General features: G+C 35.9%; 1 protein-coding gene across 1 annotated transcript in view; it reads right to left on the bottom strand.

Moving 5' to 3' along the window:
* Positions 1–13870, bottom strand: part of NUP210L (nucleoporin 210 like) — a 142075-nt gene that overhangs the window by 14098 nt on the left and 114107 nt on the right. The window contains exons 29-35 of the mRNA XM_051993986.1: positions 12419–12510; positions 11955–12129; positions 10718–10893; positions 8565–8782; positions 6601–6737; positions 4615–4741; positions 4048–4197 (exon numbers count right to left, since the gene is read on the bottom strand). Coding sequence (XP_051849946.1) covers positions 4048–4197; positions 4615–4741; positions 6601–6737; positions 8565–8782; positions 10718–10893; positions 11955–12129; positions 12419–12510 — 1075 coding nt within the window. The remainder of the gene's footprint in view (positions 1–4047; positions 4198–4614; positions 4742–6600; positions 6738–8564; positions 8783–10717; positions 10894–11954; positions 12130–12418; positions 12511–13870) is intronic.

Here is a 13870-nt window from a genome sequence, read left to right as displayed (position 1 = left end):
TGATGGAAGTGGATCTCTTCGATAAACAGAGCTAATTCAGTTTCAATTGATCAAGGATGGACAGAAGCAGCTACACCCAAAGAAAGAACACTGGGAAATGAATATAAACTGCTTGCATTTTTGTTTTTCTTCCCGGATTATTTATACCTTCTGAATTCAATTCTCCCTGTGCAACAAGAAAACTATTCGGTTCTGCACACATATATCGTATCTAGGATATACTGTAACCTATTCAACATGTAAAGGACTGCTTGCCATCTGGGGAAGGGGGTGGAGGGAGGGAGGGAAAAAATCGGAACAGAAGTGAATGCAAGGGATAATGCTGTAAAAAATTACCCTGGCATGAGTTCTGTTAATAAAAAGTTATTTAAAAAAAACTTAATGAAAAAATTAGTTTTGACAAATAAAATAATTTGTAGGGAATTGATAAAAAGCCTATCTGGACAAAAAAAAATCAATATCTAATGGACAAATAATTAAAGGATACAAAAATCTCTTAATTCCTGAAGTTAAGCCTCTGTTATTGCAAGTCAAGATCATATTAATTTTTCTGACCTATACTGAGTTTGTAATCCATAACTCTCCATCTCCTGATTCTGCTTTCACTCAGGCCTGCAAACCTTTCCTTTCTGATCTCTGCCTCCTGGCTTCTCTGGGTTCCTTTGTTTACTTAAATCCCATCTTATACAGAGGGTTTTCCTGGTTGCCCTAACTGCTAGTGCCTTGCTTCAGAAATTACTTTCTATTTATACTATATCTTGAAACTATGTAAGTGTGTGCTCATTGTCTCTCCCATTAGAATGTGAGTTCATTAAGGACAAACATCCTTTTGCCTTTCTTTGCATCCCCAGGAGTTAACACAGTGTTTGATATATGTTAGCTGTTTAGAAATGTTTATTACTGACATTTATGATTGACTCAGATCTTTATCACAAAAACTTCTAACTATCCTTGTTCCATTTTGAACACAGGAATCAACTTTTATTCTTATTAAATTTATTTTATTGGATTCAATTCAATGCTCTGTTATTTCAAAATGGGAAGTTACATGAAGCCTAACTATTTAACTCACTGTATTAGCTATCGTTCCCAGCTGATATATCTATACCTTTCTCCAAGTCATCAAAAACAAACAGAACAGGATCAAGAATGGATCATTATTCCAAGGTAAGACTGAACATTAACTATTTGAGTCTAATCATTCAATCAGTTCCTGAATCTATCAAATTGTCCTCCCACATCTCTCCATTTTCCCCATTAGAATAGCATGAGATAGTGTTACAAATATTTTGCTAAAAACCTAGCCAAATGGTATCTACAGTATGCCTTGATCTAGCAGTTTGAAAATGGAAAATAGGTTAATCTAGAATGTCTTGTTCTTGATAAAGCCATAATGTTTCTTTGGGATCATCATTGTCTTTTCTAAATGTTTGATAGTTGTCTTCTTGATGATCTGGTCTAGAATTTTCTAGCAACTGAAGTTGTCTGCCAGATTATAGTTTTTACTCTTCTGAAGAGGGAGGGGACATTTGGTCTTCCAGAGTCCTGAAATACTTCTATTGTTTTATATGATCTTTCTAATATCACTAATACTGACTTAGTATTCACATCTGCCAGTTTTTTGTGACTAAGGTCAGAATTAATCTGAGCCAGGTGACTCAAACTCATAAATGGTAGCTTAATGCAAAAAGAAGCAAAATAAATAAGCTACTCTATTGTGACTTATTTATCATTCCACTCAAGCAACAAGTTTTTTCCCCCTTTACCCCCTCTAAAGATTTTTTTTTTGTTTTTCTTCATTTTCCTCATTAGCTGGAGGTGCTCATGAATTTCAGCACTCAACATTATTTTTACAAAAGAATGTCTTGCTCTCACATTACTCTTCTCTTATTGTTAGCCTCCTGTTTTTCCTTGTCAATTAAAAGGTTTCTTTTTGTGACATCATAATTTCATTCTTTTAGAGTTTCCCATCTCACCTGGGTTTATTTCCCCTGTAGAATTTTAGTTCAAAGAAATCTTTTTTTTTTCTCTGAATCCTTTGAAATCTACCATCCTAAAATCTACAGTCCATGTCAGGTTATTCCTGGATTTCCTCTTCTCTGCTAGCACAAACTCTAAGAGGGGTGGTTACTTCCTTTCTAAGATTTTCATTGTTTCCATTCTTCTTACTGAGAATCGGATATAGAACAAAATTTTCCCTTGTTGACTGCTCCATCTTTTGAAGGATAAAATTATGATTTAGGGCAATTAAGAAGTTGCTAACTTTTGAAAGAAAGAGAGCTCCAACAGATATCCAGAATGATGAAGTCTCCACCACTACTAGATCAGGTCTCCATTTTAGGATCCCAAGATCCTTATTTTTATTTCTTCTTTTTGTCTAGGTGATCTGTAATATGCTATGATAAAATTGCTTCTGTTTCTTTCTCTACTGATATTGACACAAATGTTATCCATCGTTTTTAATTGATAATGTTGCTCAAATACCCTTATCCTATTTCTATTTCTTTTGGACAAGGTATACCCCCTCCCAGAACCATACATGGTCATGAGTTTCTTCCCACTTAGTCTCATTGATATCTTTTAGGTCAAATTGGGCTCCTTGCATTGAGATCTCTGACTCAGAGATCTTGCTTGTTTAAACTTTGATCATCTGTATATGGATATTTGAAGCCTCAGGTTTCATTATGCAGGATACTTTCTTGAGTTTTGTTTCTTATGAAATTCTGGATGTCCTGACTATTAATCTTACTGTTTCTTAAAAAAAAAACCATATATTATATATTATATATTATATATATTACATATGATATATATGTTATATATTATATATATTATTTATTTAAAACATTCTTTTTTTTTAAATTTTGAGTTCCAAATTCTCTCCTTGCCTCCACTTCCATACCCACTGGGAAGGCAAGCAATATATCAATTCTATATGTGAAAGCATGCAAAGCTTATTTCCATATTAGCCAGATTTCCAAAAATAAGCAAGAAAAATAAAGAGAGAAAATTATATTTTAATTTGTACTCAGCATTCTCTTTATTTTTACTATTCTTTCTTTATCTTACCTACTCTATAGTATCTAGCTTGGTGAAAGTACATAGGCATTTTTCTTCCAAAAGCCAATTAGAAATTTTGAAAGTCCTTCCAATGAGATTGAAAAATTTGAAGTAATATATTCTTATCAGCTTTTGTTGCCCTCCATTCCTATCCAGGAACTAGTTTGGTACTCCTGTATTTTAAGGCAGGTTAAGAAATGCAAATTTCATTTTCAGACATCATCTAAGAAGATGCCAATTTCAATATGATTTTTTTTCTCTCTTCCAGTTCCTCAAGCACTTACTAGCTATATCACTCATTTTGGCACTTAATCATATATTGCTTTTCAATAGTATTATGGGTATCATATATGTCCATATATCTTTATATGTATATGTATGTGTGTGTACATACATACATACATACCATAGCACATGAGGAATAGGAGAAGGAAATAAGCATTTATATAGTACCTATTTTGTGCCAAGGGCATTGTGCTGGTGAGGCAGAGTCACATAGCATGCGTCTGAGGTTGGATTTGAGGATTTCCTGATTTTAGGCATAGCCCTATATTCATTGTGCTATCCAGCTATATTTAATTTCTCTGTTTCTCCTTCAATGGTTATGTGTGCTTAGCAAACACTTGTTGAAATGAATTCATTTTTGAAGAAAATGAGTGCTATGGATTAATGGAAAGGAGCAAAAACAGACAAGAGCAGCATGTACAAAGGCAAGGACATTAGAACCAGTAATTGTTTTTGAAGGTTAGTGGGACAGAGGTGGCAATAAGCACAAGGAACTTGGATGACAGACTTCAGAGTTTAAATATGAATAATGTGTATTATGGTTCCAAAGTAGGCTCTTGATGAAAATGTTAGTTGAATGTTATGCTAGCTGCTATATCTCAGATGATACTGGGGAACACTGTAGTTTCTATTCAATAAGGAAGGGTTAACTATGAAGAACTGAACAGAAGAGGAAAATTTACTATTATTGGCAAAGCTTACCTTTATCAATGCTAAAATTTGAATGAACATGGAAAACTTTGCTGGCTGGAATGTCTAGCATTGTATTACTAAACTGTACATGACAGAGCATGAGGGTCTCAGGAAGCAGCATTTTTGTGATGGCAAAGGCCTGAGTTGAGGTACAGGAACCTAATGAGCAAAAAAAGATGAATAAACTTCCAATCCTATTTTTAATAGGAAAAAATAGATATGAATCATATTCCTTTGGTTCTCAATCACTGAAATAAACACAGCCAAGGAAAGATGACAAAATATAATTTTCCAAACGTCATCTATTTTGCTTCTTGCCTTCAGAGGGTTTACAACTAATCAAAATAGACAATTGGATGCCACCACATCTTGAGGGAGAAAGTTTTCATAGCTTTCCTCTTTTAACTATTTTGATGACAAAAACCTGTTCTAATTTGTTTATTCATCTGTTTACTCACCCTAGGTAAAGGGGAGAAAACAAATAAAAAGATTTTGGGTTATCTGTTCAAAGGGGAGAACTAGAATGATATGGGAACGAGCAGGGCACTCACCCAAACCCAGGGACACCTTCCTGACCTTTGAGGTTGACACCATTCCTGCCCGCAGTGATGAAGAGTCTGAACACAGTTGAATTAGGGGTATTGGTGAGGTAGGTCCGGGGATCATAGCTGAGAGTTAATCTTGAAGAAACATTAATAACCACCTGTCACAAACCAAAGTAGAAGTCAGGGATTTCATAAACTTATATTGCAATACAGATAGAATGGCATGTGAAAGAAATACTCGGACTCAGGACAGGTATGAGTTTGAATTTTTCCTGGATAGTTAGTTATTAGCAGCTATGTGAGCATCTGTAAATCATGTAACCCTTCTGAGCCTCAGTTTCCACATCTGAAAAATGAGAATAATGATAACTACTACATATTTTAAGGTCGTTGTGAGGATCAAATAAGATAATGTGTGTGTATATATATATATATATATATATATATATATATAATATAGAAAGTAAGATGACAAGGGGAGATAGCATTAGGATATTGAAAAAAAGGAAGATGGAAATAAAGAAAAGTAAGTCAATGAGAATTTATTATTTTAATGCAGAAAAGAGATCAGAAGGAAGGCCAGGAAGAAGTACACTTAATGCAGCTTTTAAAACTATAGATTGAATTTATTATATACCTGAAAAGAGAAGAAAACTATACATAATTGAGATCTGTGGTTCCATGTGCAATCCTTTTTTTATTCTACTATGTATATAAACATGCCTGTTTTATTGGATGTTTAAGTTCGGAATAAAAATTAGTATAAAAAGTCAATTATATTTAGTATCCCCCTTAACCTTAAGAAAAAACTCATTTGCTTTATGTACAAATTACCTTTATGAGAACCAAAAAACTGGCCATTACAAAGTCTGTTCACCTTTGCCAAGAGAACACAACCAACACTCTTTCTAGAAGCAAGTCTTGCTCATGCTGTTTACTCTGTTCTCCCCCACCCACCATTCCAACTTGTTAAAATTCTCTCCATCCTTCAAATTCTAATTTAAATGCTACTTTCTTCATCTTCCCCTTAACAAAATATCTCTCTCCTCTAAACCTCAATAATGCTTTATGATTTTCTCATATCACATTTTGCCTTATATTCTCATTCTCTGAGTATTTATCTTGTTCCACCTCCCCCTGACTGAACCTCACTGGATTTTAAGCTCCTTGTGAGTAAGAACTGTATCTTATTCTTTTTTGCGTTACATTCTTCAGCCTAGTATTATCTTATACTATGGGCATTCAGATATTTTTCTAACGAATGAAAGAAATGAATGGATGATAATGATAATAATAATGTCAATAATCCACCTGTTTTCATTGCAAATATCCAGAAAAGAAACAATTCAAGTACCAAGAAACTAGTTAGGATCACACAAGACCTCAATGGAAGAGGTGATCAAGGAATATAATATTCTAAAAGGCAAAAGATAGAGACTTAAAATCAAGACTAGTTTACCCTGTAAAGCTGAGTATAATCTTACTAGGGGAAAAATAGTTCTTAAATGTAATGGGGAAGTTTTATATATTTCTGATGACAGGTGATATGATAACAAATGTCTAATTGTTATAATAAAAATGGTTAGCTCATATTTCTACTGTATCTCAAAGGTCAGATTGTTTATTCCTATAAATAAAGATTGCTGGCTTTAAGTATCTTCTCTTTTAAAACTTTCCTTTTTTTGTTTCATTCCATTTTCCTTGCCAGGGATCTCAATTCTGGCAACTATGCTAATTCTGCTTTTTAAAGTTTCTGTGGAATATTATTTCCTCTGGAACAAACGGTTCTTAGATAATATTAATGGGGTTTATTCTGGATAGGATGTTATAAATGGGATATATTACTTTGGTGTGGCCATTCCCAGTCATGGCTTTTGTCTTGTCACTGGACTCTAAGACATCACCTTCATGATGTCATTGCTTCTCTTTGAGAGCAAAGGATGAACAGGAACAATTACTCTGTTACATGGTGATAATAATTTTGGTCTCTTTTAATCCCAGGTATTTAAAGATTTACCTCTCGATAGGTCTTCACTACTCCTGGAATGTCATAAAAGATTGTTGCTGTTCCCGGACTTCTAGCCACTACTGCCCCAGAAATGGCATCTGTTTGTAGAATATTATCAGCTGAAATCATCCATATACCAGGTTCACCTAGCAAATATAATCAAAAAGAGAATGCTCTTCAGGTTTAATTCTGGATATACCTCTAAGAGAGAAAAACCCTTTCTGGTCACCTTGATCCCAGTATACAGGAGGTTCCAGATTCAAACAACTCTCAGTCACAGAACATATTTCCCTTCTCAACAGACATACTCTACTTTGTTGAAAGCCTCGTTCTTGTGACTAGATTATCTACTTCTCTTTCCCCAATAAAACAAGACCTGGGCCTTTAGGATAAGAAGGAGACTATGAGCTGGAGAATGCTCTTTCCCTCTTATTTCCTCCCCAAAACAAAGCATAAGAAAGAATATTTATGCATTCCAGAAAGAACTCTCTGGTTACACTTTTTCAGACACTATCAAGGGCAAAATGCTTTAAGTCTTTGCATTTAACTACTGGGAAAACTGGAAAAAGGGGGACTGGCAGAAAATCTGGCTCACATATTCTGCCTTAAATCTCTACAAGTTGAAGGAATATGGAAGACTGCTTAGATGACATAAACTGGTGTGAGGCCACTTGGTGTGAGGCCCACTACCCATTTAGGGTAGTGGGAGTTAGTGTGAACATAAGGGAGACTCCAGACTGTGCACAAGCAAAGATAAAAAAGGCCTCTTGTTCATTAACAAGAGACACTGACTTCTAGATTCTATGATTGTCTTTTTACAGAAGTATTCTAATCACAATCTCTCTAATTTAGAAGCAGACTTGTGATCACTGGTTCTAAGCAGTTGTCATGGGCATTTCAGCTCTCAAGAGGGCCTGACATTTGATCTGGATCCAAAAGAGCTCTCTTTGCACTAAATGTCAGAAATGGAAATGGAGTGAGTCTTTGCTAAGCCAAGTTCATTATCACACTGCTTTTCTCAAATTTATATATGGACACACAGAGTTCTCACAGGCAGCTGCCAGGTCAAAACTACATCCCCTTCCAGTCTTTTTTGAAAGCCTTCATAGAGACATTCTCCTCCCATCCAAGGTCTGAGAGCTGAGCAAGGTCAGATAGACTCTTCTGTTGGCATAACCAATGCTTTGTTGTGATTTCATCTAACTCAATGATACTTTGTAGCCTGGAAACTCTTTGCTGAACATAAGTAATCTGCCCCCATTAGAACCCAAACCTTATCAAAATGAAGACTGATTGAAGTTGAGCCTTCAGTTTTATTTCATAACATCCAATATATGCAGTCAAGTTTTCAAATTAGGATCATAGCATTCCTGGCCTGTAGAATGTATTCTCTACTCTACATTCTTGGTTACTACTCTTCTCAGAATATGCTCACTGCCTAGGACTTCTAGCTACTACTGCTACAAACATGCAGGGCATGTTAGAGATGACAGGTAAGTACGTTTGCTTAAAGTAGTTAGGTAATGGCAAAAACAGTGACTGCAGCTTATAGTGAAATTCAATACAGGGTTATGTACAGTCATTCCTTTACTCAATGACTAAACATTTATTAAACACCCATTATGTGCTAGCTCATTATGCGCCTTGTAATGCCTATTTAATAAATGTCATAGGCTGAGTAAAAAAAAGAAATAAAAAGAAAATAAATAAATAAATAAGGAAAAAAAATAAAAAGAAATGAGAAGTACCAGTTGACATGAAATTCCCAAACATATAGAAAAGGGTTATTCTGCTTATGCCCACTTACTCTCTAAGTCCCATCCTCAGAAATACTAGGACTTTTAGTTCTAGAAGACAAAGTACCTTGCATATAGTGGGAGCTTAATATATGCTTGCTGGATGTATTAGATAGGTAAAAGCCTTTGGAGTGAGGCTGCTTTTGAATTCTCAGGGTATGGGAAGAAGATACAAACCATCCTGGTTGACAAGGTAAGTACTGAAGCAGATGACATCTCCAACAAAGGTAAGTCTGGTGTCTGGCTCGATAGCATGCTCCACTGTGACAGGGATATAATCAGCCATGCCGGGGTGTCTCTGGTCCCAGAGCCCAACAAGTGTCACTCCCCGGTTAACAGCCTGTGCCATGTAAGTATAATTCTTATTTCCTGGTCCAATCAGTAACAAATCATCTCTGAAAGTAGACACAGAAGGTAGGGACAAGCACTTATTAAGGGCCTCCTGTAGGTCTTGTGCTAAGGGCTTTATAAATATATCATTTGATTCTCATAATAGTGGGAAGCAGGTGCTATTTATATCTCTCATCTTAGAGCTAGGGAGGCTGATGGAGGTTACCTAGCTGGTCTGTGTCTGAGGTTAGAGATGAACTCAGCTTTTCCTGCCTCTAGGCTCAAGGTTCTATCAACAGCACAAGCTGGAAAGAAGTCTTTTAAAATGGATAAACAGAATTCTGGAAGCAGAATGGATATTATTACATGGCATTTAGTAGCTCTGAGCTTCAGAGGTAATTTTGACATCTTAGGGTATAAATAAGTAGATGTTAAGAAACAGATAAATTTTCTTTATAAGTATCCAGCATCGCAGTACTCCTAAGAGGTCAATAAAGGCTTTTTGATGAAGACACTATGGAATTTACTAAGTAAAAATTTAAAAAGGACCTGCGCAAACCACCTCATTCTCTAAATTTTCTACTTAAAACACTATGCTAAAATCCTTGTCTTTTCAGTCTTGTTCCTAGCTTCCCATAAGAGTTCAGGTGAGTCCCATAAGCAAGAAATCAGCTGGATTGCTATATAACATGGAACAAACTTATAAGAATTTGATCCTAAGAATTCCCTACCTGGAAAGGGACCCACATGTGCAAAAACGTTTGTGGCAGCCCTTTTTGTAGTGGCAAGAAACTGGAAACTGAGTAGATGCCCATCAGTTGGAGAATGGCTGAATATTTTATGGTATATGAATGTTTTATTTATTTATTTATTTATTTATTTATTTTTTAAATTTTATTTTATTTAATAATAACTTTGTATTGACAGAATCCATGCCAGGATAATTTTTATACAACATTATCCCTTGCAATCGCTTATGTTTCGTTTTTTCCCCTCCCTCCCTCCGCCCCCCCCCAAGATGGCAAGCAGTCCTATATATGTTAAATATGTTGCAGTATATCCTAGATACAATACATATTTGCAGAACCGAACAGTTCTCCCGCTGCACAGGGAGAATTGGATTCAGAAGGTAAAAATAACTTGGGAAGAAAATCAAAAATGCAAATAGTTCACATTCATTTTCCAGTGTTCCTTCTTTGGGTGTAGCTGTTTCTGTCCATCATTTATCCATTGAAACTCAGTTAAGTCTCTTTGTCATAGAAATCCACTTCCATCAGAATACATCCTCATACAATATCGTTGTCGAAGTGTATAATGATCTCCTGGTTCTGCTCATCTCACTCAGCATCAGTCCATGTAGGTCTCTCCAAGCCTCTCTGTATTCATCCTGTTGGTCATTCCTTACAGAGCAATAATATTCCATAACATTCATTAGTATATGAATGTTATGGAATATTGTTCTGTAAGAAACGACCAGCAGGATGATTTTAGAGAGGCCTGGAGAGACTTACATGAACTGATGCTGAGTGAAATGAGCAGAACCAGGAGATCATTGTACACGGCAACAGCAAAGTTATATGATAATCAATTCTGATGGACGTGGTTCTCTTCAATAATGAGGTGATTCAGACAAGTTCCAATGGTTTTGTGATCAAAAGAGCCATCTACATCCAGAGAGAGGACTGTGGGAATTGAGTGTGCTTCACAACATAGCATTCTCACTCTTTTTGTTGTTTGCTTGCATTTTATTTTCTTCATCATTTTCTTTTCTGGATTGATTTGATTTTTCTTATACAGCAAGATATAATTGTATAAATATGTATGCATATGTTGGAATTAACATATTTCTATCATGTTTTAACATATATTGGACTACTTGCCATCTAGGGGAGGGGGAATGGGACAAAGTGGGGGTGAAACTGGAACACAAGGTTTTGCAAAAGCTAATGTTGCATAATTATCTATTGATAAGTTTTTGGGGAAAAAAAAGGATTCCCTACCTGTTCAGGGCCAAGTAGAGTTGTGTGTTGTGTGTATGGAATTTCTCCCCAATGCTGTCATAGAACTGGACAGTGAAGGTGAGTGACATGCCCAATGGAAATGCAGACAGGATCCTTCCTGGAGCAGTGTAGAGTTTGGGGTGAGTACTCATCCGTAAGTATGTCACTGGAGCTACCTGTGCAAGAGCAGCAGGGAACAGAAAGGAGAAGGAAAGGCATATGTTATCAAAACAGAGACACATAAAGAGGAGGGAGTAGTATTGCTCTTCTAAGAAAAACACCATTACTTATCTTTTTTTTTTCAGTATGGTTGATTTTTTAAAAAATTTTAAAAATAACTTTTTATTGCTAGAACCCATGCCAGGGTAATTTTTTACAACATTATCCCTTGCACTCACTTCTGTTCCGATTTTTCCCCTCCCTCCCTCCACCCCCTCCCCCAGATGGCAAGCAGTCCTTTACATGTTGAATAGAACACCATTACTTTTCCATCTAAATGGGAAAGGAGCAAGATTAGCTGAAGCATCAATACCTTACATATGGAGACAATAAAAACTGGTTCCAATTAAGAAAAAAGTTTGTAACAATTAGAGCTGTATAACAACAGCCTGGGAATAAAGGCTGATGCTCTCTGAGGACTCTTGAGGGCTATTTAGGTCATTTATATTTTTGTATCCTCCATATCACAAGGCTTTTCACACTAAATAGTTATTGAATGAGAGTATATCAAGCTATTTTCTGAACTGTGTAGTAAGTAGGACTGGATGATCTTCCAGATCTAAATTCTGTTATTCTAATGACAAAAGTGTATTTTAAGATGTTGCTTCATTTTTTCAGTTCAATTAAAATATTTATTAAGTGCATATTGTATGCTAGATATTATGTGCTATAATGGAGTTATAGAGACAAAAAAAAATCAAAAGAATGTTTTTCACTAAAGTTGTTCATAATGAAACTAATGGATCTTGTGGCTTGTAAGGCACTTCATAACTACCTTCATCTGTCAACATCTCTCAACATCAACATCAACATCAACATCAACATCAACATCTCTCAACAATACTTGTCAATTGAAAATATCTGCCAGAATTGGCATCTTGTCAGACACAATCAGATGGATCAGTCAGAACTGTTTAACTAAGCTCTTTAAGGAAGACACTGAATAATAAGAAAGCTCACAGTCCTAAAAAGATGGTCAGCTACTATGTAGCATTTTAACAAATATTCCTGAACACACCTGGACTCCAGTTATAGCTGTCTGATTGACTCCAAAAGGCTCCAGGGAAGTGACTTCTAATACAGCAGTACCTGCGATAGCACCAGCTTTCAGGAGCCCTTGACCATCCTCCTCGATGACAGATGAATTGGGGAAACACCTGAGAACCCTGGAACTTACGAAGGCAGCTCCTTCCCTAGAGTGGAAGCAGATTAAATGGTGGCCTTCAGTTAGGTTTTGTTTTGATAAATGCAAAATAAGAAAAGTTTTTTAGGGTTATTTCTAAGTTTGCACACCTAGAAAGTTATCCCATTTCTAGGATGTCTGGTGGCCCAGCCTTACACTGTGCTAAAGTTTTCAGTATTGCTTTATGGAGTATGTTTAAAAAGTTGGACCCAGCGATTGTCTGTTTTAGAGTCAAATATCTTGCAGAAAGTATTTAAAGTAAAATTCACCAGATAGTGCTCTCCCCAACTCTCATCTACCTGTTAGTATGCAGTTTGAGCTGAGAATTCATAGACATCAGAATTTGCTCTGCTGGGCATTCTGGACAGAAAAGCTGGAGCTTTTCAAATACCTGTGATAAGAAAGCATTGTTTTGTAAAAATGAAAATTCCAGACAAACATATTCAGCACAATGGTATCTATTCATTTAGATCTGGAAAACTTTTTAATCCTAGATAGGTATCAGGAAGAGTGCTTCATTGTTCTCAAATGGTTTCTTATGGTAATAATGACAGTTACAAAGTGATTCATCTTCTCTTTTCCTTTCACATGAGTGGGAACCATGGCAAGTCCTTTAAAGTCTCTTAGTCTCAGTTTCTTCATCTATAATATCTAGGATAATGAGAATACCTGCCTCATAGGGTCATTATGAATGTCAAATGAGAGCACATTTAACAAATATATAAGGTTTATGCTTTGCAAAATGTAAGGTGCCATAGAAAGCTAGCAAGCTATCATTATTTTTATTGTTTTGTTGGTTCTAGTGTAACAAATGGACTGTCCATCTATTTTCCTCACTTACATCACATTACTGGCCCCCTTTCTTTTCCAGTCATACATAGCCTTGAGGTCTCTTACATGATTTTTCATGTTCAGCTGTTGCTATTGACTCACACTCATTATGCCTTTCCCCATTGCTATTTGGGTCATTTGTAATTTTGATTCTTTTGACAACATAATATTGTATGATTTACGGCCATAGACTATCACTATTAGGATAAAAAATATATGATTTTGCTGCAAAAGCAGCTTGGAATCACTTAAAAGTATACAATTTTCCCAATATGATGAAACCTGTTCTTTATCTCCTATTTAGTTCTAGGACCAGCTCACTGTCCACATCTGAGGGTTGTGCTCCCCCACCCCCTTCTTCCTCCCTCTGTTCTTTCCCCCCTCAATTCCTCTCCTTCTTCTCTTTCTTTCTCTTCTCCTCATTCCCTCTCCCCCTCCCTCTTTCTCCCTCACTGTCTCTTTTCCCTCCATACCTTACTCTTCCTCCTCCCCCCAATCTGTGACAATCCAACTATTATACTCTAATATGAATAACCATTTTTCATATTATTTTCCTAGTAGTAATGGTTAGGTTGATGATCTCATTGGAGGAGATTTCTGCTGTATTCTATAGACTAATGTGTGTGAATATATTATATGTGTACACACACACACACGCACACACATATATTTGTGATGCCTACTCGACAGACATCAAAATGGACAATGCCTTGAGCAAGATTTAGCTTTGACAGTCTTGGGGAATTTGCAAAGTTGTTTTTTTTTTTTTTATTATAGCTTTTTATTTACAAGTTATATGCATGGGTAATTTTATAGCACTGACAATTGCCAAACCTTTTGTTCCAATTTTTCCCTTCCTTCCCCTCACCTCCTCCTCCCAATGGCAGATTGACCAATACATGTTAAATATGTTAAAGTAT

This window comes from Antechinus flavipes, chromosome 4 (assembly GCF_016432865.1).
Source record: "Antechinus flavipes isolate AdamAnt ecotype Samford, QLD, Australia chromosome 4, AdamAnt_v2, whole genome shotgun sequence".
In the NCBI taxonomy this organism is placed as follows: Eukaryota; Metazoa; Chordata; class Mammalia; order Dasyuromorphia; family Dasyuridae; genus Antechinus; species Antechinus flavipes.
The sequence above is the reverse complement of the archived record's forward strand: the minus strand, read 5'-3'. Positions and strand labels throughout refer to the sequence as shown.